The sequence below is a fragment of the Chionomys nivalis genome, chromosome 2, assembly GCF_950005125.1.
Source record: "Chionomys nivalis chromosome 2, mChiNiv1.1, whole genome shotgun sequence".
In the NCBI taxonomy this organism is placed as follows: domain Eukaryota; kingdom Metazoa; phylum Chordata; class Mammalia; order Rodentia; family Cricetidae; genus Chionomys; species Chionomys nivalis.
Window position 1 is genome coordinate 24,041,306 of NC_080087.1, and position 27,552 is coordinate 24,068,857.

General features: G+C 41.6%; 1 protein-coding gene across 5 annotated transcripts in view; it reads right to left on the reverse strand.

Moving 5' to 3' along the window:
- Nucleotides 1-20,706: 20,706 nt before the first annotated feature.
- The window catches only part of Utrn (utrophin), a 528,929-nt gene continuing 522,083 nt past the window's right edge, over nt 20,707-27,552 (reverse strand). For all 5 annotated transcript variants that reach the window (XM_057761785.1, XM_057761787.1, XM_057761786.1 and 2 more), the window contains 2 exons: nt 27,198-27,220; nt 20,707-22,694 (listed from right to left, as the gene is read on the reverse strand). In XM_057761785.1, coding sequence (XP_057617768.1) covers nt 22,686-22,694; nt 27,198-27,220 — 32 coding nt within the window. In that variant the 3' untranslated portion in view covers nt 20,707-22,685. The remainder of the gene's footprint in view (nt 22,695-27,197; nt 27,221-27,552) is intronic.

Sequence of the window (27,552 nt, forward strand, 5' to 3'; positions counted from 1 at the left end):
AAGCAAGCCAGTAAGCAGTATTCCTCTATGGCCTCTGCATCAGTCGCTGCCTCCAGGTTCCTACCCTTGCTTCCTTCAATGATGGACTACGATATGAAAGTGTAAGCCAAATAAACTCTTTCCTCCCCAACTTTTGGTCATGGTGTTTCATCACAGCAATAGAAACTCTAACTAAGACACTGGGATAAGATATTGCAACAAAAATAACTTAAGAGAAAAGTGTTTCATTTCACGCTGTTGTTTGAGATTGTAGTCCATCCTAGTGAGGAGCCATGGAAGAAGATCTGGTTTCATTATATCCACAGCAGGGACACAGAGACTAGAGAATGTTGGTATTCAGCTCTTTTCTTCTTCTTCTTCTTCTTTTTTTTTTTCCATCCAGGAGCCCAGTACATGGCATGGTGCTATAGTTAAGGTCAATCCTTCCTACCCCATCTGGGACCCCAGCCCACAAGATGGTGCTACAGTTAACGTGGGTCTTCCCATTCCAGCTAAACTAATCAAGATAATTTCATACAAACAATCCCAGAAGCTTGTGTCCTAGGTGGTTCGAGGTCCTGTCAAGTTGACAGTTGGTGTCAATCATCACAAATATGGGCAATGCCTTTGGTACTAGAGAAATATCTGATAACTAAACAGTACGTTAATATTTCTGCTTTGCTTCTAATCGTAGCCTGAGGAGAGACAGGCCAACCCTGTCTAGAACTTCCAGAATCATGAATTAAATAAATCTTTTCACTTCAGAAGTTAATTTCCTCAGGTATTCTATTATAGTAATGCAAAGCTGAATAAGTTATTCCTTCTATAAAAAGATCTGGGAGAATGGGTTCAATGTCTTCTATTTCGGGAAAACATGTAACATACTCCTTTTTTTATACCCTTCCATCTGCTTCTCTGGATGAGGACACCTAGGCAGCACAATTTACAAGAAGCAGCAGTTTGCCAAGCATCAAACATATTGGCACCTCCAACTTGGGCTTCTTCGGCTTCCAGAACTGTGAAAAAAATATTTATTGTTTATAGATTACCCAATCTTGATCGCTTTGTTATAGCCCCACAAATAGTCCAGGGTTGAAGGGAAAAAGTGAGAATTACCTTGTGGACACTAAAAGAATAAAACTAATACTTAAAAAAGAAAGCCAAGAGCAAAATAGTAAGTAGTCCAGTCACCAAGGAGAAATTCTTCTGTGTGTGTTGGAGCAGCTTGGGGTCTGTAGGCACATCCATCAAACAGTATGTCTTTCTTCTTGCCATTTGGTCCTGTTGACAGGTACCTGTGAGCTCCTGGCCACCCAGCAACCATTCTAATTATCATTTACCATTGTGTTCTCTACAGCAGCAATTACCTGGAAAATAGCACAACACTATGGATCCTGTAAAGATGCTATCTGAAATTGAATCCATTTTCCACATTGTTTACTCAGAGAACCACTAGAGAAACAGAAATGCTCAAGGAGGCTTTGGGCTTCAGGGGAATCTTTTTTTGTATTCCTAAGGAAAGGTTATGGAAAGATAACTTCATTTCTTCTGGTTGATAGCACATCAGAGAGCGAATATGACAGCAAAGAATAGAAAGAGAACAGTCTGGGCTAGCACATCAACCTGAAGTTGTTTCCACTCCTGGGCTTGCCATCATTTAAGACAAAAAGTCTAAACAAAAGTGAATATCAAATGGAATCAACAATACCTCAGACCAACACAAAACTCTGGCTCAGGAGTGACGTGTAGCTCACTGGAAGAGCATAGACTTAGCATGTCCTCTGCCCTGGTATCAGTTCTTACCAATACACACATGCACACACACATACACACATCTCATCTGTACTTAAATCCCTTAGAGTTTGGGGGTCCCTGTTACTTTATAAAGCCTCCACTTCAAGTGGGCCACTTTCCTCACTGTTCTTTTTTCTCCGAGTCTTTCAATGAAGATGTTGGGGATGAGGAAGGAAAACACTGGAATTTTCCTGCGATAAAGGATGGTTTTTGGACACGGAGCCCTGACACAACTTATTCATTACTGACATTCATTCTCTGTGTACTAGGAAATAGGTTGATATCGCACACCACATATTGACACTTGACCTGATTGATGCCTGAGAACAAACCAGAGGTGAGAGTGGGAGCTGGTGTTCAGGGAACATTCAAGAAGACTACTTATTCACTGATATCTCTCCCGGGAAGCCTGATAAATTGTGATGGTTACTTTTGATGGTCAACTTAATGAGATTTGGAATCACCTGGAAGACAGGCTCCTGGGAATGACTATGAGAGACAACCTTGCTTGTGTTGATTGAAGTTGGAATACCTGTCCACTCTGCACCACTCCCTGAGTTGAGAGCCTGGACCTTATTTAAATAGAAAAGAAAAAAAAAAGAGTGGCGAGTATCAGCATTCATTACTCTTTGCCTCTTGGCTTTGGATGCAAAATGCTCAGCTGCCTGGAACTCCTGCTGTTGTGGCTTCCTCACCATCCTGGACTGTAACCTCAAACAGTGAGCCACAGGAAGTCCTTTTCCCCTTAAGTTGCCTTTTTTAGGGAGTTTAAATAAAAAAAATAAATAAGATATCGCTTCTTAGGGCTTTGCTTATGGCAGGTATTAGCTGACTTCAAATGACATGACAGCCTAGGGGAACAAGAGGCCATTTCAAGGTTTCTCTGACACATATGCTTCAGTGAAAATAAATGTCAAATGTTTACAGAAAATTTTCACACGGAAGAGAATAAACAGGAAGGGATAATGAAAAGGCAATAAAGGCTTTACAAAGGTACCATAGTGTTTTTTTTTCTTCATAGTGGCCATGGCAAAAGAGTCCCATCTAGTGAATCCAAATGTACCATCTCCTCACTGAGAAGGACCTGAAGATCAAGACTCCACAGGGGTCACTGACCCGAGGACTCTCTTCTTGGCTGTTCTTATGTCACCCCTCACATGGTTCTCTGCACACACATACTCTTGACACACGTACCACTAGTCATATTGGATTAAGGCCTCTTCTGAGAGCCTCGTTGAATTTAACCTCTTTTATTTTTAATGATATTTCCAAATACAGTCACACTCTGAGGTATTGGGAGTTAGGATTTTCAGTGCATGGATTTGGGAGGAAATATGGCCAGCCTTTAGTAGAGAAGGAGGGATTGGTTAGTTCTTGTGAAAGCTATCCTGCCCAGGCAGAGCTGACTTCTGGTTCCCCATAGTGCTGATTATTAGGCACATTTGGTAGGCGATGGCCCTGTGAAGGCTGGGCTCCCTGCAGACTCCTGACTCTCTTTCCTGAAGGCTGTGTCTTCTTCTCCTCCTAAAGGCAGACCACAGCCCTCCCAGGGCACTTCCAGCCCCCACAGTCACAGTTACCATTTGCGTTCTTAAGTGAGCATCTTTGCCACCATGCCTCTGAGCTTAGCAGCCTGGCCCCGTTGTGCTGCCTTGAAAACACTTTCATCTCTCTCAGCCTGTCTTGGCAATAGAACTGGCCAGCTGTTGAGAACTACTTGGGTATTTTAAACTCCTAGTTTTTAAAAATAGCTGCTGGGCTCTGGTCTCGCTGGATTTCCATACATGTTGGAAAGCCTTGGGTTCATTCCCCGACTCTCACCAGACTGTGCAATGGCAGCCTCTGAGGCCCCTGTAGTCAAAGTCAGCTGGGTGTTTCTCCTGCACCTCGTGCAGCACTTGCTTCCCTGGATGTCTATCAAAGCAGACACACAATGCCCAACAGCATGTCTCCAGCTCGATTGAAAGGATCTGTCTGTTGCTGTCAGCTAACAAGCAAGCGTTCCAGCAAGGGTTCTTCTGAACACAACAGGCCCATCTTGAGTGCCTTGAATTTGAGGAAAGCAGTGGGGTGTCTCTTGTTGGCAAACCACAGTAAACAATTTTGAGAGCTGTCGCCGTCTGTCACACGGAGATTCCTGGTGTTGTCTCATGCCATCTGTATCTTGGGAAGCTGGCTATTGATGGAGTGTGATGACAGTGAGGAGAGGAGGCATACTCCGGGGTTTATTTCTACTTAGCATCGTTGTATACATGTTACCTTAGTTATGCTATATTTTCCTGGAGTTTCCAGTAAGAAGGTTCACTTTTCAGCATGGCTGGGTCTTTCCAAGGTGAACAGATAGACATCTCTGGTCCTGTCAGACTCCAGCAGTCGAGGAGAATTGTCACCAGTATCAGGGGTCAAGTGCAGGCAAACCATTCACGGATTTCCTCCCATCTCTGTCTTACTCTCACCTTGAGCCTGCATCCCCCAGTATTGCTGCCCTCCGATATTATATCCATATGAACCACAGACTTGATATTGTGCATAGGAGCCAAGGACAGCTCCAACCTCATGTCTTCTCTGCTCTCACAAGATATTTAAGAACCTAATAACCAATGTTTTAGTATGTGTGTGTGCGTGCATATTTGCATGTTCATGTTAGTGCAAGGGCACACTTGTACCACAGGGTGCACACGGAGGTCCGAGAGCTGCTGCAAGTATATGTCCCTGCCTTCCACCATGTTTGAGACAGTCTCTTGTTTGCCATGGGGAATACCAATCTAGCCTCTGGGCATCCTCCTGCTTCCCTGCCTCCCACCTCTATAGGAGCTCTGGGGTTACAGATGTCTCTACAACTGCATCTTACCCTGTGTAGCCTCTGGGGATCCAAACTCAGGTCTTCATGATCGCATGGCAAGTATTTTACCCACTAAGCCATCTCTCTAACCCCTAGGAGACAACTTTACTATGAATCCTGGTTGTCAAAATGACCCACTACATAAGAATCAATGAGCCCATTTTCAGAAAGTTCCTATTGTGTAGTTCCACAGAAGACCCTCTAGAAGTTTCTACATGCATTCATAGTTCATGTGGGTAGATGTCAGGAGACAGGAAAACCCTAATGTATGGGTTCACCTCTAGGGTACCATTGCCCTCCCAAATCTCTTCCACCTTACCACAAATGGACCCTGTGAATAAGATGTGCCAGGAGATGACCTAGAGGGGAAAGAGAATATCCTGACCCCCACAAGTGTAAATTTGAATTTCCAATTAAGTTAATTTAGTGTCATGTGAAGATGAGAGTGTCACAAAGTGCGAGGCCTCCCTGGGGTCACTAGTCTCCAGAAATGCAATCATTGCCCTCTGTGGCAGTGAACCCGAATTGCCTGATCTCCATTTTTGTCACAGCTCGCCTCAGGTTGCTGCCTCCAAGGGAATGTGTTCATTACAGTTTAGAGAAATGTGACAACTGAGGAGGGAAGTGACATTTTCATTCAGTCCCATGCCTTGCTCAATCAAGTTCACATCTTTTCTTTTTTTAATTGATAGGGGCTATAATTATCACTTGGAAAGAAAGAGGTCAAACCATTTTTCTTTCCTTTTGCTTTCAGAGGTGGGGTATAGAAATTCCAGGAGATGGAGTCTTCACAAAGACAATGACATCCACTCTATCCTAATAACAGACTAAAGCTGGTCAGCTCCATGCAGCAGGAAAAGGAAAAAAAAAAAACTACATGAGTCAGAGAGATCAATTTTGTCCCTGGCAGCCCTGCAAAACAACTAACTAATCCCACACCCACTTAGTCCTTTCTAACTCTATTTTTTAAAGTTGACCGTGATGCATCCATTTACAAAATATGCCTTATTTATCGATGGTTCAGAAAGCTGCTGTCAGCAGAGAGTGGAGGGAAGGAAAAGTATCTACCTTCCTCTCCGACCTGCACCCCAGCAGAATGATGTGCCTTCTCCAATCTGCACCAGCAGCCAGTCAGCCCCCAACACATCTGAAGACGTAGGTAGAGTCTGTGTGAGAGCAGTTTGACCCGGCAACTTAATTTTTAAAAGGTCCCCAATGCAAGGTCTGCCAATTCTTGGTGAGCTTACCCGAGCTACCTTCTACCTGTACTGTTGTGTCCTCAGTCGCTCCCGAGACACAAGCCACTCCTTTCATTTGAGTTCATAGTAAATGTTCACGTCAGGCTTAAACATAGCAACTCTACTGGAAAATGGAAGCGTTCCAGGAAAGGGTCCCACACCCAAACTGTATCTCTCATCAGACTCCAGAAATGTCGTCCTCTGTCTCCTTCTGTTCCATGATCATAGACACGATCTCCCTCTGTCTCTCAAAAGACAGTTACACTCCTTCCTGTAGCCCATGACATCTCATTGTCTGTGCTCAAACCTTACCAGAGTGTTTTCATAACACAAAATCAGTTGCCCTTTTAGCAGGAATTCCAGTATCAGATGGATATCTGCTAACACGAACCACTTTTCAGTAAGCTATATGTCTGTACTTATGTTAAAGGGCAAATTCAACAATGAGGTATTGAATGAAGAGGAAATCCAAGCTTTTCCTAGTTTTTACTTTTTTATGTTCTAGGTTTTAGAATAATATGTGAGGTTTCTGGGGCCCTGTGTAGGTCTTTTGGTATACATTCTAAGAGAAAGCTTTTGGGTCACTGAGACTTTGAGAGATGCTCCCTCATGGATGTTTCTCTGCTATGTTATACATGGAATAGTGGGGTTCATCCTAGCTTCTGATTTCCTCCTGTACACTCACACCTCCCAGAATATATCAAGTTAAATCCAGCATATCTGAAACTTCCCAGACTCAGCAATCATGCCTTCAAAGCCTTTCTCTATGTGTACAAGTCATATAGTGCTGGCAAATATGTCTTTGAATTAGTTGCCAAACAAAATACTATAGAGCAGGTGATTTAAACAATTAAAATCCACTTTCCCACAGTCTTGTGGGGGGTGGGGCTGGAAGTTCAAGATAAAGCTTGACTTCTTGAGGGGTCTCTGTCCTGCCTTATGGAGGACTCTTGCCATCTCCAAAGCACATGTTTGAAATTGTGTCCATTTTGACCAACATCCACACACTTGCGTGCGAAAGCAATACAATAAAGTGTCTCAAGCCCAAATAACAAGATAGCATCAGGCACCTTGAAATGTTTGCCTTGGTAGGAGGAGCAGGAAGGGAGTGGCAAGTGGCAATAGAAGGAATAATCAGATTGATAGAAACAAGAGGGATGTAAAGAAGGCCTGGCACCAACCTCGGTGAATGCCCGACATGAACCAAGGGCTATGATTAACTCTACTCTCTGCACCTGTCCAACAAGAATTGGCTTGAAGCCCAGAATGTCTCTGACATGAGAGTCAGGGGCAGCACTCCAGAGGCCTCCATCTGGGCTTTTTCAAACCACTGATCGTGAGCAGGAAGGTAGGTTTGCAGTTTCTGCTACAGGTAATTGCCAATCCCAAGCCATTTTCAACCAAATGATCACGTTCAAGTTTTACCCTGCTTGACGTTAAATCGCCTGTGCAAGTCCTGCCCTCTAAAAAGAGGCTGTTTTGGCGGGTGAGAATAGAGCTTCAGCTCCAGAGCCCATCCTGCGTAGGTTCAGAGTGCAGGTCTAATGCTGCCCAGTGATGTGTCCTTACGTGGTAGCTTATCTCTGAAATAGGAACATTATGTCTTGTAGAGTTCTCTGTGTGCAATGGTCATAGTACCAGTCCTAAGCAACATAGAAGATATTTATTTAATAAAGGAAGGACTCATTATCATAACTTTTTGGTCATGTGACAGGCAAGCTTTAATAGAGGAACCCAGAGGGGACTGCATAAGTTCCCTAAGTCTACAAGGAGAGTTATTGAGAGAGAGCAGAAGGTTGTAGACGTGACTCGGTGGTGGGACACTTGTGTAGCATGCGAAAACAAGCATTTTTAATATCTAGGACTGTAAGGGAAAAACTGACAAGATTCAAGAGGGGTCCTGATAAGTCAAATGCCCAAGGGAAGTCAAATATTAAAACCAAGAGTGTATCTTGTCTGTAAGTGTTCTATAAATCTCAGTTGTAACTATTAGTTTTCTGTAGGAATTCAATAATTGCAATGCATGTTCCTTATTTACTTATTCAAGTACTGTGGTATTGAAATAATCATATCATGATTCCTTGAAGAAAGCAGCTAATATTTGTGAGTCCCTAAGAGAGCGTGGTGATAGGCAGGAGGACAGATGGAAACTACAGTCCTGTGCTGCTCAGTGGGGTTGGACCATCTGTTTCTAAAGAGATAAGAGGAACGTTTCTCATTCAAGAATCAGAGTGCTCCATTCTCAGCATGAGAAAACATCACATTTCCTCCCATTTTCCACGGGGCTTGTGGTAAAATGGACTACATCAGGATGGTTACAGAAAAGGAACATTGGGAGTTTGATCTGGAGGGTGGTTTTGTTTTGTTTTTAATCAGAGCATAAGTTCCAACTCCACTTTGGGTTTTTTGTATGTGTACATGTATGTTGGGGGGAGAGAAAGGGAGAAGAAGAGAAGAAAGAAGAGAAGAGAAGAGAAGAGAAGAGAAGAGAAGAGAAGAGAAGAGAAGAGAAGGTAAAGAATGATAGAGTCAGAGTCAGAGAGACAGTTAGTATGTAAACTCTCAGAGAATATTTATGGCCCTAACATGAAGGTTGAGTATTTCCTCTCTGAATTCAAAGTAAACAAACACTGAACTTTCTTAACTGCTGTATATGCCTTTCTCCAAGGTTGTTATGCCAGGAGTTAATTCTCCCAAGATCTGTGCTAGTGGCAGAGGGCTTTACTCCATCAGGAGCCATCTCTGTCCACAGTGCTATGTTGTAATAGGAGCGGCGGGGCTGCGTCCCCAGCACCCAGCCGCCCATGTGGCTAGCTTATGCCCCGAAATAATTACACTGAAACTGTATTCTTTTGAACACCGCCTAGCCCATTAGTTCCAGCCTCTTATTGGCTAGCTCTTACATATTGATCTAACCCATTTTTAATATTTTGTGTAGCACCATGAGCTGGCTTACCAGGAAAGATCTTAACCTGCATCTGTCTGGAGTGGGAGAATCATGGCGACTCCTGACTCAGCTTCTTTCTCCCAGAATTCTGTTCTGTTTACTCCACCCACCTAAGGGTTGGCCTATCAAATGGGCCTAGGCAGTTTCTTTATTATTTAACCAATGACCTTCCTCCATCAGTGCTAGAGAGGAAGCTGGGCCTGGGGTCTGTGCATTTAAACTCAAAATGTAAAAAGTACACAATATTAATATTTGCCAATAAACACTTTTATGGTGTACAAGATGAAACTATAATAAAGAGAAGTATGATTTTCTGGCAATTGAGACACATGTACACACACACATTTATACCACACACACATATACACGCACACACACGCACACACTGTGGAATAATCCTTTTTTGTATACTTTGAATATGCATTATTCTCATTGGTTGAATAAAGAGCTGACTGGCCAATAGCTAAACAGGAAGAGGTTAGGCAGGAGAGCCAAACTAAGAGGATACCAGGAAAAAAAAGGGTAGCATCGTATGGAATTACCAGCCAGATGCAGAGGAATCAGGAGACAAAAGTGTCATGATGAAAAAAGGTACCACAAAATAGTAGAGTATAAATAAGAAATATGGCTCAATTTAAGATGTAAGAGCTAGTTTTCAAAAACCTATCAGTCAATCATTTATAATTAATAATAAGTCTCTGTGTGGTTATTTGGAAGCTGGCTGTCAGGACAGAGCTAACCGGCAGAACACAAAAAAGCCTGCAAACACACACACATACACACAAAGAAAGAAATCAACTTAGACATATACCCTCAGGCAGGGCCCTGGTGGCACACACTTCTAATCCCAGCACTTGGGAAACAGAAGCAGGAGTGTCTCTGTGAGTTCAAGGCCAGCCTGGTCTACAGAGTGAGTTCCAGGACAGTCATAGTTGTTACACAAAAAAGCCTTGCCTCAGAAAACAAAAAGAAATTAGACACATAAAATTCAAAGCAGAAGGTAGAATAGAAGGCAGGAATGGTGGCACGCACCTGTAATCCCAGCACTCAAGAGGCTTGAGTGGGAAGATTGTTTCAGGTTGGAAACTGTCCTAGACTGCATACTGAGTTCAAGGCTAGCTAAGATACATAGCAAAACCTCTGTCTTAAAAAAAAAAAAAAAAAAACGAGAACATAAAAAAAAATCTAATTGCTTAAGAACCTGGAGGTCTTTGGATAAGTTGAAAGTACTGAACTCTGTCTCCTAGGTGCTCTCCCTAGAATCTCATAAAATAGACTGGAGCAATATTGCTAAGTGATAAGCAATTCACCAGTTACAATTAGATGCCGTGGGAATACATCTGTGGAACAAGCCTCACTCCCATCTAATGAACTCTTCTGGTTGCCTTGGCCAACCTTACCTCCCTACCGCCACCCCATCTGCTTTCACTTTTTTCTTCATGGTCTGTAAGCACAGCTGCTATTACTTGCTCTTCCTGTATTTCTCCCTGATGACACATTCTCTCTCTCTCTCTCTCTCTCTCTCTCTCTCTCTCTCTCTCTCTCTCACACACACACACACACACACAGAGAAAGAGAGAGAGAGCCCATACATATGCATACACACAAATACATGTACTTGAACACACATATACATGCATGCATACACACACAATTTTTAAATAGACATACATATGTTAAAATTTTTTCAATGCAATTTCCCTTTGTTAATCTGTGTTTCATAATTGAGGTTCCATCTGAGAAATGAGACATATAGAAGGGAAGGCTATTTCTCTCCTAGGCTCCTTGCTTTCTTTGCTGAAACTACAGAATTTAATAAGAATACAAAATTGAGATTGCAAATAGTCCCTTTAAAAAGCCTCCACCACCTTGCCAATATACAGTAAAATGAACATCAATAAAAACAACACAAAAGACTCATGATTATTTATTATTTCACATAATTTAAAATAACAACAACTACAAAAACAGAACCACATAGGTATTTTTTAAAGGGTCATATAGGAGAAGAAGATCTTTGACTGAGACATGGATAATCAATTATCTGTAAATAAACAGGCATTGGAAAAAGAATTGTCTTGTGTTAACCAAAAATCTCTATGGGAAATTGAAGTGGATGGTCAATGGGAGTTCTGGAAATGGAAACCAAGCATCCAGTTTCTCTTTTTATTTTTAACTTCACAAGAATAGGAATGGAAAACCACACATGTTTTGAAAAAAATTAACCTAGGTGCTTCACCATCAGCTCAAATCCCTCCTTTGTCAAGACATTGCATCTTTGAAGTGAGCAGCCACTTAGCAGTAGCTGTTGCTAGTGACCTTTAGACATTCCTCATGTCCCAATCCACATCATCATTGTTGAATCTACAACAAATACTCTTGTTTCCTTTCTGTGAACACAGACACCTGCTAACTACATAGGCATTATTTACTCTGCAGATTGAATTGCCAGATAAAAAAGTCTCTTTACAGTGCCTTTCTTGAAATCCCACAGTCTCCCTCCTTTTAAAGGTGGCATAGCTAGTTCAGAAATGGCCTTAGAAATGTCCGTGAATCTCAACTGAACTGAATGGCAGGTCTCATAGAGTGCTTATAAATTTATGTGCCAATTATTCTACCAATATGTGATGTAGGAAGACCTTCTGTATATGTGTTGCTTTTATCGGTTATTGAATAAAGATGCTGCTTTGGCCTGTGATAGGGCAGGGTAGAGCTAGGGGGGAAAACTAAGCTGAATGCTGGGAGAAAGAAGGCAGAGTCAGTGAGAAGCCATGTGGCCACTGCAGCAGGAGACAGACGCCTGTGCTGGAGCCCGCTGGAACTTTGCCAGTAGGCTACGACCTCATGGTGATACACAGATTAATGGTGATGGGTTGGTTTAGGATATAAAATCTAGCAAGAAATACACTTAAGCTATTGACCAAACTGTACTGCAAATAATATAGTTTCTGTGTGATTATTTTGGATCTCAGCAGCTGGGAACAAACGAACATCCTCTGACAACAGATATGAGTTGCTTTGAAGGCTAGCCATCATTTGAAAGTAAATTGTCTCCCTAAAAGATTCAGGTGTTGAAGGGTTGACTGCCAATCCCTCCACAAGGTGATTGAATAAAAGGACTCCTATTTCTTCAAAAGATTAATCTATTGATTAATTCCCAATTTGGTGGAATTATTGGAGGTTATGAAATCTAGGTTATATATATATGTATATTTTATACCCATATATAAGTATATATCGATATACATATATGTATAAACACATAGAAATTTTCTTAACAAAGTTGGCCTTTCCAGACTTCCCCTAGATCAGAAGCTGAAAGACAGGCAAGTTTAATAACTATGGCTGCCCACAGCAGGACAGAGCATTAGAAATCCAAAACCATTATTATTACAGCATGTCTTGAAAAGCTAACTCCTGCTGCCATAGAGACGACATTCAGTGACCTTTCACAAGAGCCAGGTTTAATGCCTGAACTTGCATGGAAATAGAACTCAGGAACAAAGGGACTATGTTTGGAGGGTGTCTGGTCTCCCAGCTCTTAGCCACCAGACAAACTACATCTCCTTGTCTGGTTCCATTATTGTCATATTCCTGATGAGCAGTACAAAGAAGAAGAAAAAGTGTTTCACACTGGCTCAACAACATCTCAGATTTTTTTTTTCTCTCTGTCCCCCCAAAAAACACTCACTAGCCTTTCTGTCTGGACAGAAACTTGGTAAACTTAGCCTACATTTACTTAAATCTCTGACATCACCTAGGATAGATTTGTGCCAATCAGCTTTTATTTTTTTCCTGGACAAAGACAGCATTAGATGATATTAGATCTGGGAACTATACTATCAAGAGGGCATTTGTAATCACTTTCTTCTCTTCTTAATATTCTCTATTTCCCACTTAAAAAAGGAAAATCCCAGGGAGCTGGAGGTATCACACACATTCTATATTATATACTGTGATACACTAGCCAGCGAGCTCAATAAGGTCACAAACGCTATAGAAACACTGGCCAGAGAGACTCATAAAATTGAATGAACAGTGTGTTTCAGAACAGAGCTGCTTCAAATTTTAAAAAGTGGACAATTCAGGGAAAATGAAAGTGAGAGCTGTGTCCAGGGAACAATGTTTGGTGTTATTTCTCTAGGCCATTTTGGTTATGTATATTGTTACTAACAAGACCTAGGCTTCAGAGAAGTCATTAGGTGAGAGGCTTTGTTTTACAGCCCCAACTCTCATTCTGACTCCACAGATGTCTCCCCCAGCTCATTTGGGTGGTCCCTGCATGAGGCTTTGCACTCCACGTCTTATCCTTTTGTTTTACTTTAATGGTTGCATAAATTGAATCTGAGAACCCAGGGCTTTGCATGCCGTATGCAGCCCCCTGACCCAACTTCTGACCCAGCAAATGACCTTCCAGCAAATGAATGGAAGAAGTTAACACTTAGGACCATTTAAATGACTCCTCCTACCCCAAACTATGACACCAAAAAATTGTGACGATAGCATAGCTTGATCCTGTCCCCAACATTAATGATGAAGGGTCTATTGGCTCTATTGGCTGGGGCTGCAGGAAGCTTGAGAAGCCACATCATCTACAGCTACACACAGTATAATGACTTCAAAGGCTGCTCTCTTTACCAAATTACCTGCACTGTTCTTCTGTCTTTATCATCATGACTCCATTAAAAGTTTATTTCAGGATTGGGGATATAGCTCATTTGATAAGAGCGCTTATCAAACATGCAGAAAGTCCTGTGTTCAATCATCAGCAGTGACTAAAATCAGGTGTGCCTCTAATGCCACTATTCTGGAAGTAGATGAAGGGGGATTAAAATGTTCAAAGTTCCCAGCGGTGGTGGCACAGAAACCTCTATCTACAACGCACCTTTAATTTCAGCACTTGGGAAGTAGAAGTAGGTGAATCTCAATGAGTTCAAGGCCAGCCTGATCTACAGAATGAGTTTCAGGACAGCCAGGACTGTTACATAAAGAAACCTTGTCTTAACCAAATATAAATACATACATACATACATACATACATACATACATACATACATATATACATACAAACATACATACATACAAGTTCAGGGTTAGGGCCTGCATGATGGCTGAGTGGGTAGAGCGCTTACTGATGTTTGTCTCTGGGAACCATGCAGTGAAGGAGAGACTGCTGGAGATTTCCTGTGACCTTCATACAGGTGCCATGACATTCCCTGCACACATGGCTGTGCACGCACACATGCACGCATGCACACACACATACATATCTGAATATGCACATATACATCTGCATACAAATACTCTGCATTCACACACCTGCATGCACATAGATTTGCGGACACAATATGCATCTGCATAGATACACATACCTGCATAGACATACATCTGTATACATACGTCTGAAAACACACATCTGTCTATACATCTGCATACTCACTCTCTGCAAACACACACATCTGAGCACACATTGGCACGCACAATATCTGTATATAAGTACATCTCCACACACGCATCTGCACATATATCTTCACACATATCTGCACATATACACATCTGTGCACACACGCATACATCTGCATACATATATATCTTCAAACATACATGCACACATATCTACTCACAAGCATCTGCACACACGTCTGCACATATCTTTACACACACATTTGCACATGTACATGTCTGCACATACACACATATTCACACATGCATCTGTACACACAGACCTGCACACACACACCTGCACACACATTCACATGACAGCAACTTTTTAAAAAGAAGTTCAAAGTCACAAGAGCCTTATATTGACTTTGAGGCTAGCTTGAGCTGCTCAAAAACTTGCCCCAAAACAAAACAAAATAAAATCTCTATTACAGAAAGTTCCTGAAATAACAATTTTTATTACATCATAACCCAATCATTCAACACATAACGCGAAACTGTGTTGTTTCCATGATGATAAAACCCTCTATCCCAACATGCTTATCTTGCTGTACCTGCAGGTCCAGACAGTTTATACCCTTCTCCCTCTTTGACAGTCCTAGCTAGGCCTAGCCTTTCTTCTTGAAGGCAACATAAAATTTCAACCAAATGGTGTCCTCTTTTGCTGTTTTAAAAGATAAATTCTACTCTATCCTATCATTTATTTTAATGACGTTTGGGGAGACCAGCAGGCTTATAGGGTACATTTTTAAGCATGGCCTATAGAAACTGACTCTGTGGGTCTCTTGAGAACCAAATTAGACCTCAAGAGATACTGAGGAAAAAGATAGAAGGACCATAACTCACTGCTCTAACACTTGGACTGGTTAAGATGAAATCAGTTCATGAAATAATTCATCTTTGAGGTGAGGCCAACGATCATAACAAGCTCTGGGGGCTTCTCTTAACTGAGCAATAGCTGTGGATCTGAGAAATCTGAGCAGCCCTGGGCTTGCTAACTACTACCTGAAGGTTCTGTCGGCATCCCGGTGGCTGTTCTCTAGGATTCCTCTTTCCCTTGGTGAGAAATGAGTTAGCATCCAGTTCAGAGTTGCCCAGAACACTGAAGGAACCTATGACCTCTAGAGCACAGTGATTCTGTGTATGAAAGAATCAGATCCTCAGATAAAAGAGAGAAAATAAATGGAGTATGTCCAGGTATTGTATGATAGGAACATTCTGGCTGGAAAATGTTTGGGTCAGTTTTAATAAAAACAAGACATTTCTGTTTCCTTCCTTTCCTCTTTCTTTTATTTTGTTTATTTATTTTTTACATTAAGGCAGTGGTTTTTCAACCTTCCTAATGCTGCAACCCCTTAATACAGTTTCTCATGTTGTGGTGACCCCCCCCAACCACAAAATTAATTTGTTGCTATTTCATAACTGCAATTTTGCTAGTTAGTGTTATGAATCATGATTGTCTGATATGCAAGGTATCTGGCATGTGACCCTGTGAAAGGGTCGTTTGATCTCCCAGAGGGGTGGGACCCACAGGTTGAGAACCACAGCATTAGGGCAAGTTACTGTTCCCTAGGGATTTCTCGTAGTTTTTAAGATGCTGATGTGCACTGTGAGTCTCCAAAGGGCACTAGTGCAATAGAGCGCCTCAAAACTAGGGTTCGCAGGTGTCCAGGGAGATGTCCCCAGCTGGTACCTTGGGCAACTGAGGAGAGGGAACCTGAAATGACCCTATCCTATACTGATGAATATCTTACATATCACCTTAGAACCTTCATCTGGCGATGGATCGAGGTAGAGACAGAGACTCAATTTGGAGCAACGGTCTGAGCTCTTAAGGTCCAAAACGGAGCAGAAGGAGGGAGAACATGAGCAAGGAAATCAGGACCACGAGGGATGCACCCGCCCACTGTGACAGTGGAACTGATTTATTGTGAGCCCACCAAGGCCAGCTGGTCTGGGACTGAATAAGCATGGGTTGAAACTGGACTCTCTGAGCATGGCGGACAATGAAGGCTGATGAGAAGCCAAGGACAATGGCACTAGGTTTCGATCCTAATACATGAACTGGCTTTGTGGGTGCTTAGCCTGTTTAGACGCTCACCTTCCTGGACGTAGATAGAAGACCTTCGTCTTCCCGCAGGGCAGAGAATTTGGACTGCTCTCCAGTATCGAGAGGGAGGGGGAATGGTGTGGAGGAAGGAGAAGAGGAGTGGGGATAGGGGGAGGGGACTGGGGGGAGGGGGCAATATTTGGGAGGAGGGGAGGGAAATGGGAAACGGGGAGCAGGTGGAAATTTTAATTAAAAAAGAATAAAAAAATGGAAGAAAACACAAAAAAAAAATAAAATGATAAAAAAGAAAAAAAAAAGAAAAAGAAAAATGCTAGGCTTCACTGGCAAGTTAGTGTCACCATTATGCACACCATGGCATGACATCATCTGTCACAATGTGACTCCATGGGATGTGTTCCGTGTTCCACACATGCTTTTCTAGAGCAGCATTCCTGTATGCAGAAACAGGCTGGGAGTGTGGAGTGCAGCTACATCTGTGCAGGAACCTACTCAGCCTTCTCCACTTCCCACCACTGATATTGAAACATCTTGCTTAGCACTGAGTTTATCTGCTAGATTAGGAACACCCCGGGGCAGAGACTGGACACTTACTCTGTGTTCAGCAATTTGGACAGTGGCTTATTGTCATTGGTGGTGGTGGTAGTGGTGGATTTTTTTTCTTTGTTTGTTTTAAGTAATAGTCTAAATTACATAAAGAAATTTTAAGATAGCATTCTCATGCCTGGTTAGCATCCTCCAGTTAATCATATAATTCTGACTCTCATTTATTATTTATTATTATTATTGAAAATATGTGCACACTGTATACAGCAATCATACTTGTTTTGTGGCAAACCGCTTCTGAAATTATTGACGTGATAAATCAGTTTGAGATGGCAAAGATGGGAAGGCAAGAACAGCATACATGGGGACTGGGTGCAACAGTTGCAGGCACACAAGTTGTGTCTGCTTATAGCTGTCCATGGAGTAAGTCCAGCTCACAAGCGTCAAGTATAATAAATAATGCCGTCCTGGATATCTGATAAGTTCTTCTTAAGCCAGGCTTATACTAGAATGATTTACATCTTCCCAGTAGTTTAAGTAGTGAAAATTTTATCTTATCTAAATTAAAGCAGAAAAGATAAAAATAACTAATTTGCAGTCAACATTTAAAAATCAGTATCTTAACATTGGGGGAAATAGCCATGAAAGTAATATTGGGTATTAATTCAGAGTAACTTGGAAACTTGCCCCATGTACTGTGATGAAACAGTTGCATGGATCAATGTGATTAGGCTAAGGGATGCTCATATATCTGGTAAAATATTTCGGAATCAGTGACGATGTTTCTAGAAGATATTATCATTTGAAATGCTAGATGGCAAGCCTTCACCTCATCACAAGTGTGGGTTAGGACTAGCCAGTCCACTGGGAGCTAAAGTAGATTGAGAATGAGAAGGGTAATCTGAGTCTTTCTGTTTGGGCTGGGAGACCCACCCTCCGTCGTTTCTGGCTATTGGTGCTTCTGCCTCCTGGCCATGGGACTCCAAACGGAACATACACTTTCCATCTCCCTAGCTCTTGGGGCTCGGCCTGAAACCACGCTACCAGGCCTCCAACTTGCAATAGGATTTCTCAGCCTGCATCGCAGTGTGAACTGATCTTTCAAAGTAATTTTCTACCTCTGCCCCTTTCTTATAGACTTTGAATCTGTTTCTTGAAGAACCTTGACAAATAGAATTAGAAATTCAGTATTTGTGACTTCTGGAACTTCTGGGAACAGAGCTAGGCTAAGGACAAGTTGTCGAATGAATTTCCCAAATTCCCTACATACAAAATTAAAAAAAAAAAAAAAAAGACCAGCAAATAAGCTGCCTTTAAAGGCACACCTGGAACTAAGTGTGAGTAGCCCAGAGTGCCACAGTGTAAAGGGTTCTGACAGGACAGCGAGTACCAGGATGAAAGCTTCTGCCGGTCCCATTCCTCCAAACACACACATGCCCAGGATGCTGGGGAGCAAATCCATCGTGCCTACCCGGTTCATTTGGGAAAGTGAGGAGGCCCCTATGAAATATTCTCCTACCTAAAACTTTTCATTCAGTCTGAGCTTAGAATAATACCTTTATTCTTAAATCTAATTTTTCTCTGTGATTTCTAATTCCGTTTTCACCCTTAAGTTTCTTTTCTTTTTTTTTTTTTTAATTTCTCTTAAGGTTTTTTTTTCCACAGACATGCCAAGTTTCCCTGTCCTCTGAGGTCGTATTGTTAGCTTGAGTTGGAGGGACTTAATACTCACTAATTTTATTATTTTTAAATTTTATTCATACATTACATTTTGATCATATTCTTTCCCTTTCCTCCAATCCTCTTAGGGAATATACATTAATTTAAAAAAGAATTCAACAAATGAAAGAAAAGGAGACAGACAGGCAGGCAGGCAGACAAGCAGGCAGGCAGACAGGCAGACAGGCAGGCAGGCAGGCAGACAGGCAGGCAGGCAGGCTGTATTCTGGTGAGGTATGAAGGAAGAAGTCCTCTAATCCACCCAAGTCAGCTAAGGCTGATTTTCAAAGTCACATGCCTGACTTAAAAAGAACAATGTAGAAATAAATCAGATAAACATGGCAAGCGGTTATTTCCTTTGGCTTCCCTTCCACTGGGGTGATGGGTTAAGATGCCTGAGGAAGAATACTTTAATATTCTGGCCCTGAGTCCTCTGTTTTGCCTACCCTAGACTTGCATGACAAACAAGATGGCCCTAACTCATCGTGTGCTACGAAGCTGCAACTCTCTGCCATTTACTCCAGTGAGTAGTTATCTGTTCTTCCCCAGTCTTGTGATTTCTTTGCTGAAACCCTCCACATATCTGCCTTTGTATGAGATCAGGTTAGCTTGCTAGTGGATGAAAGAATGAAGCTGAGTTTCTGCAGTTTTCCTGTGTTGGCCTGACCACACATCCCCTGAGCGGAACCAGCATTTACCAGTGACATTTGATGCCTGCCAGTTTACCCACATCATGGGACAATGACTATCACAGGTAATGAATACACGAAGAGTGTGAACTCAGTCCTTACAGCAAGGCTATTCAGCTAACAGGAGTTTTGATTAATCAAGTTAATCAGGTTTTGCATTCAGCATGCAGATGTCAGTAGTGGGCATGGTATGATGGTGTATCTTCACTAAGTTTTACACTAATGACATGGGAATGGTATCTCAAGAGCCATTCTGCTCAAAGAGTAAACAGATCCCAAGAGCAACTGTGTCATCTAAATTATAGTGAGAATTTCAAGGGCATATAATAAGGTGAAGGCTAAATACAGAAACAAAGCTTGGCTAATTGTCACTTCCCTTTTCAGTGACCAATCAGTGGCTGGAAATTATTAACGTGAGTGACACTTCATGGATACGATGTTTAAAACATTGGTGCATTGGATTGCTCCTGTTCTCTTTTTAAATGATACATTATAGGAGAATTTTTCTAATTCTTGCAGAGTTGTTAAGTAAAACAATTCTCGATATCTTTTTGTACTGGAGAGCTCCAGAAGCAAATTATATCTGATACCAGACTAGTTAAAATCAACAGTAGCAATAAATAGATGATTTTAGAGTCTCTAGCAGGTGGAATGAGAATAGCCCCCATAGGGTCATATGTTGAATGCTTGCTTCTCAGTTGGTATAACTGTTTGGGAAGGATTTGAAGATGTGTCACTGGGGACTGACTTTGAGATTTCAAAAGCCCATGCCATTCCAGTTCTCTCTCCTCCCTCCCTCCCTCTCTCTCTCTCTCTCTCTCTCTCTCTCTCTCCCTCCCTCCCTCCCTCCCTCCCTCCCTCCCTCCCTCCCTCCCTCCCTCCCTCCCTCCCTCCCTCTCTCTCTCTCTCTCTCTCTCTCTCTCTCTCTCTCTGTTTCTTCTTTACTACCATGCCAGCCTGTCAGCTGCCATACTCCCCACCATGGTGATCATGGATTGTGACCCTCTAGAACCATGGATCCCTGAATTAAGTGCTTTCTGTTAAAAGTTGCCTTGGTTAAAGGTGTTGCTTTACAGCAAAAGAAAACAAACTGAGGCAAAGTCTCGTGATAAAAGTGGATTTGAGAGAGTAACCAACTAAACACCAGTAGCACCAAGTTATAAAAATGAAGGCCCAATAGGCTTCATGGATATACGTGTAACATTCATTTTCCCTAGCAACAAGGTTTCTATTTACACAGGAAATTGAGAAATAGATAAATATATGTATGTGCAAGAAGAGGTAGGGGAAGGAGAAAGAGAGAAATGTGACTGGATTAGTGTATATGAGAGAGTTTCAGAAAACATGTGGATTTATGGGCCTCTCTACAATTCGCTTTCCTCATTTACATTCAAAGATCAGATGACATCAACAAACACAGCCAAACAGCAAAGCCATTTTGTGTTAAAATTACTTTTATTCAGGATGAAAAATACAATATGTAACCAGATTAGATGACAGTCTGTGATTAGTTCTTTACCACATACTTCAAAAGAACAATACACTTTATTTCTCACTGTGGTTACTATGATATAGTTCCTCTTAATATTCAGAAGGTTACAATGTAGTGTTTTGTGTAGCTTTTTCTGTAATAGCAGATAGAGTTTATTTTGCATACAAATACAGGCAGGAGGAAAAAAAAAAGAATACATGACTTCTTAAAGGAAGAACAAGGAAGACACCAAATCTACAACCTGGGGTTCTGAGATCAGGGAGTTGTTTGTTGGGGTTGTTTAGGTGCTTTCTTGGGTATGAAGTGGCCAGATGAAAGCCCTAGGCTTTGCACACTGTGGCGTATAAAGCTATGTCCAACACAATGGAGGAAGGTGGTTCTGAGGTAGAAAGGTGATCATGGCTCTCCTCTATTATAAAACAATTTTCTTCTTCACAAAATATCTATGCTGCAAATAGACACCCTTGCCCCCAACCCACCCAACCAACCCTAAAAGAATAGCAATGTCCAACTTTCAGCCTCCTGCTAGCCAGATCCCAGCAAAAGAGAACCCAAAGTTAGCATGTCCTGACGTTTCAAAAGCACATATGTTTGAATCAAAACATATTTCCTTTGATTTTATTTTTGGTATTCTCTACAGTTGGTAACTAATTAAAAGCTAAATTAAAAAAAAGAGAGAGAGAGAAAAAAAAAAACAACCAAATATCTAGTTGAATGCACTCAGAATTCGAGGCAGGGGAACAATCATCTAAGCATTAATTTCATTCTGGAGAAGCAATATAGGCTTGTGATTGACATTCTTCCCAGATGTGCTGCTGGTCATGTGATGGGTCATGAGACATCTGTCCATTTGTCCCGAAGGTTCCCATGAGACAGGCACTAAGTAAGTGTTCATAAAGGAAACGACTAGGGCTTTCAAAACTTACAAAGGACTTGAAAATACAAAAACAATGATAAAAGTCTACTTGGGAACTAAAGACCATGATGTGATCTCATCTCACAATGGGAAAAGTCTGTTGTGTACCTTACGATGGAAACCAAGGCTGAAGGTACTAGGAGATGCTGTACTAACTTTTGTTTCTGAGTCAAAATGAAAATATGCTTAAATGGCAACCTTTGGTAAAATGATTTTTGAGACTATTACAATGCAGTCTTCTTTAGCATAGAGATTGCACAATGAAATAAATAAAGACGTCAAGATCTACTTACAAGAAAGGAATAAAAAGCAGGAGGTAAAATACCCAGCAGCCTTGCCAATTAGTTCACAGGATTTTTACTGGAGTCATCCAATGGTTACTGAAGGGCTAAGTGGATGATATCAACTAAGGTTAAATAGTATATCCAGAATTGCTGCTTACTTCACATATTTGATTCAAATATATGAACTTAAGAATTTGGCCAAACCCTAGAAACAAATACACAAAATCTATTTGGTCATGGCTGATGAATTATAAATAACCGAAATGTAATGGGAAAATAGTCATGTAATAAATGAAGCTATTGTACAAGGTTAATTAACATGAACAGTAGAAGGAATGTAATAATGTAGAGTGGTCTAATTCTTATGCATTTTTCTCTTATTAAAAAGGCAGTTTCATATTAGAAAGCCCCCACCCACTTTCCCATGGCTGTATATATTATACAAATCAGTGACAAATGCATTACCACCTCCAAATAACTTCCGTGTTCATTAATTTACAGTTGCATAGAAAGGGGAGAAGAAAACAATAATATACGTTATTACAGACACAAAATACCCTTTTCTCTTTGGATAGTCAGTGTTTTATTCCCTCAGTAGAACACACAGTCAACGCCAACAGCACGTGTCGCGGAGCCACGGAGCTTCAGGTTGAATGGGACTTGGAATTGGCATTTGCGGAAGAGGGCAATACTGAAGGTCAGGAAATGTTGGTTGGCTAGATGAATGCTTCACATTGCCTGTGGCAAGGGAAAACACCAAGGTCAGAACAACATTTGCAAAACGCTGTCTGGGTGATGAAGACTTGACAGTTATTCAAGGGAAAAAGAGGGCTTCTTTCAGATCTAACCAAACTTCATACAGCTGCGTTTAAAGAGGAACCCCTACAGCCCTTGTGACTTTTGCTCCCTAGGATGAGGACCTTTCACCCTGAAGTGACATGATCAGCTTTTCATTAGAGTAGTCAATGCCAACATAGAGGAGGTGGGGTATCCAGATGTCTTTTTTTTTTTTTCTTCCCCAGGCCAGAAAACAAGGCAGGTAAAAATTGAGAGATCTTGGCTTCTTCCTGGGGAAGGTAGCAGTGATGTGTTGTCAGACCTACCAAGACTATACCTCCGTCCTCCTGGGGAACTAGAAAGGGCACTTTGATAAAGCCAATATCTCTGTCCTAGAGAGGAGAAGACTGGAATTATAATCCAAGACAGGCACAGGTATCCAGTAAATAGAAAATGCTTCTCAATCCAGGCCACACTAAAAAAGTGACACTAGAGTTTCCATGGGGAAGGCAAGCAACTGCTCTTTTCAACGTGTTGAAATTAGACATCTTTGAACAAATTACTTCACATGGAATAGCCTAAAGGAAGCCATGCCTCATGGAATCAGGCAGGCTATTCTGGGACTCCCAGCAAAGATCCCCTGCCTATCTATCCTTGCTTCTCATTCTGTGGAAGACCTTGATGTGAAATTGATTCCCTGGAATTGGAGGGAATTCATAAACTAATTCCTGGCAAAGGTCCCCAAGGGGCTATTTTACTCCCAGGTCTTCTAGAAGTCAACTGAGTCTCATTTCAAGCCTTTTCTCCAACAAACTTGCTTCTGGATTAGACATTTTGTTGGTCTGAAGGAGGAAAAACTCAGTCAATGTTAATGGTAGTCTCACTGGGTTCTAGGTTACTAGATATTGAGGTGAGCCCTTCCTGGTGAAATGGGTGTGAAAGCTATCTCAGGCATATGTTCTCATTCTTTTCTAATGTGGTGGTCATTGCAACCCTAGCTAATTCAAAGTACTTTGAGAACACAGAGGAATAGAGAGAAGTTCCATGTGGCAAGGGAATATACTATTAATTCATATTGATAACTAAAGCTTTAGTGTTGATTTATTGCTGAAAAATGGATTGACATTATTTTCAAGTATTCTCTTATTAAGGATTTGGAAGCATATAGTAAACAGGTATGTAACAGGTTTCTTTCTAGGCAGCAGAATTCTAAAAAGTGGAATTTAATTCTAAAAGCTGTTGTGGGACAATGGTTTGTAGTCTGTCAATGTATTTTAATAAAATGTTGATTGGCCAGGCAGGAGGTATAGACAGGACAACCAAGCAAGAAGTCACCTGGAAAACTGTGCCCACACTTCCAAAAAATGGACTATGGATATTTTCCTTTGTTTAGAATGCTGGTTACAAGTTGTTATGATAATGGTCAGGAGAAAAGCTAAACAAAAGATATTAGATTCAGAGTTCTTTTTTTTTTTTTTTTTTAAAAGAAAAAAAAACACTGGGGGGGGTGGGAGTGCTGTGAGACAATGGTTTGTAGCCTGTCAATTGTATTTTAATAAAATGCTGATTGGTCAGTAGCCAGGCAGGAAGTATAGTCGGGACATCCAGGCAGGAAGTAGAAGCAGGGCAACAAGAACTGGAGAATTCTGGGAAGAGAAAAGCTTGGTCTGCAGTCCTCGCCCAGCCACAGAAGCAAGATGTGACTGCCCCACTGAATAAGGTACCAAGCCACGTGGCTAACATAGACAAGAATAATAGGCTAATATAAGTTATAAGAGTTAATAAGAAGCCAGAGCTAATGGGCCAATCAGTTTATAACTAATGTAGACCTCTGTGTGATTTCTTTGGGACTTAACAACTGCAGGCACCGGGCAGGACAGAACTCAGTCAACAAAAAGCAATCTAAACATACAATTCTACAAAAAAACATATAGGACAGCATCCAGGTGACAACAGACACCTTTGATGACTTTCTACTTGACCCAGGGTATGGAAAATTCCACAAGGAAAAGAACAAAAAGTAGAGGATTGCTATGGGACAATGGTTTTACGCTGTAAAGATTTGTTTCTTGTATTTGTTTAATAAAATGCTGTTGGCCAGTAGCCAGACAGGAAGTAGAGGTGGGGAAATGAGAACAGGAGAATTCTGGGAAGAGGAAAGGTCAGTCTGCACTTATCATCCAGACACAGAGGAAGCAAGATGTGACTGCCTTACTGAAAAAAGGTACCAAGCCACATGGCTAACACCGACAAGAATTATGGGCTAATATAAGTTATAGGAGTTAATAAAAAGCCTGAGCTAATAGGCCAATCAGTTTATAATTAATATAGGCCTCTGTGTGCTTATTTGGGATTAAACAGATGTGGGACCTGGTGGGACAGAAACCTTGGTCAACAGAGGATAGAAGGCAGAGAAGAAAGAGACCTCCAGAAGGAGTCCTATGTTTCCTGTACCTACCAGGGAACAATATAGATCTTATTCTACACAATTTATTCAAATATAATACCAAAGCAGAAGGTCTCCAAGTTCACTCTCTGCTTCAAGTCCTGTGCCTTGTGCCATAATGGGTCTGAGGACTAAAAAGATTCCCTCATCCTTCGTGACCTCCATCTCTATAGTCATGACCCTACCATGGAGCCATCAGAACTGAATCCTAAGCCTTTCTCTCAGTTCTGCTATGTAGATTCCCCTGATTCCTATTTACCCGCCCACGCCCTCTGTTCTGTACCATATAGAGATCTGCACATTCCTATATGTGTTTCCATGTTCTGCCCCCACTAGTTCAGTCTACCTTCTGTGCTCTCCGGGTCACATGGTCCATCACCAAAGAAGTCCACAGCCTCTACTCATCCCAGAACACATCTTTCCTTACTGGCTTGAATCAGCATCCAGCTCTTCTTAAAGACACAGCATCTGGATAGCCTGTAAGATCCCTGTAACTTTTTCCTCCATGCTGATCCACACCACCCTTGACCTCTTACCAGGCCTTATAGAGGTATTCAGGGTTAAGGTCATTCTCTTCTCCCTAAAATGCTTATTTGAATTTCATCTAATCAGACCACAGCAATCCATTTTGCAGTCATCTGCTGGCCCCTTAAGCCATGCTCATTCATTTCTCAGGGAGCAAATATCTCAGTATCACCCAATTTGAGGCTGCTTGTAAAGCTTAAGGGTTTTAACACCCAAGAGCATGATTAGGCCAATACTCTGGCCTCTCTGTCAGGGATCCAACCCTCTACCATTTTTAGCCATTCACACAGATGTCCAGATCCAACCATTACCTTTACTTATGGCCCCTCTACCATCACACCCTCTCTAACTGTATCTAACTTCATCTTACTTCTGCTAGGATGGTAACGTCACCCATCTTCTGACAGCATAAGACATAGATCATTGCCACTCTTCTCCCATCATTGCCCAGACCACGACCTCACTTCCCTCACAATTGAACTCAAGACTCTGCTTCAATCCTTAAAATCAATTCTTTGCTATTTCTCTTAAACAACTGTACTCAGTGGCTTAACACATTCAACTTTTCCAATACAGGTTAAGGCAAAACTAGTCACCTCTGCTGGTTTTGCTTACGAACATCATTGTGGCTAGAGGTCAACGCGACCATAGGGATGGCTGGCACACAAAGAGGTGTTCCTTAACAGCCATCTTAGTCACACTGTTTCTGGGTGTGACTGCTCCTCTGCAGGTGAGCACACCTTCCCATCTCTCCTTACAACTCAAACTCACCCTCTGCTGTCTCACTTCCCTTTAAAGTCCTTGCTTCCAATTTACCAGGACAGCAGAGGACATCAGAGGAAGATGCCTACTGCGTCACAAGGTGGCTTCACAGATACTTGTCTTCTAGCCAAGACCCCAGCTCTGCTTGCCAGTAAGATGAGACGATGCTCATTGTTTTGAAAAGACTAATAAATTTAAGGAAGAAAAACGTCTACAAAGATTTGCTGTGCTGCTGTGGTATATTGTAACTAACAGTTCCTCCTAAGAAACAAAACTGATAGCTAGTAGTCTCCGGCTTCTAGAAGAGCTCAATATATATTTTAAAATAATAATGAAAAAACTGCAACTTCCCCTTCATTGGAGTACTGATCTCTGTATTATCCTTGTGGGATCAGATACATTTTAAAGTCAGTGTTCTATGACAGGGACCCTAAGTAGACATGTTAGATGAAAGGTCAGTCAAATCTACACAGAGTGACTTTATATAGCAGGTAGCATGGAATGAGAGCAGAGAGCCAGCATGGGTACTTTGGGTACCTGGCAGAATGTGACTGGGGAATCGCATTTCCCTGCTCAACATCTTCTGTTGTATAGAATCAAGTAACACTTAAATACCAAGTGGATTCACTCGTATATACGGAGAATGAAGAAGGACTAAATCAACAGTGGTGAATGTACTTACTCTAGGTCAGAATCAAGACAGTAGAGTCAATTGGGCCATTAGCACTTACCTGAGGCCTGCTGGGGACATTGGCTGAAAGAGAAAATAGAAGAAATCAATTGAGGACTTTGCTGTTGCTTTGTGGCTTCCCTTCTCATGCATGCAAATTTGTAGAAAGTTCTTCAGAATGAGAGAACAGTTCTGTCCCCACAGGGATGCTAGCAAGAAGTAGGGGTCAGCCTCCCCCACCCGCTGGCTAAATGCTCTAAGCCAGGCTAGTTTCCCTAGTAAGTGTCTCATATTCCATGGTATTTAAAATACAAACATTCTACAAAACATTATACAAAATATATGCTAGCACTTTAAAAACATATGTATTGAAACATTCAGAAAGCTCTTAGTTTTATTAAAAAAATCTCAAAACT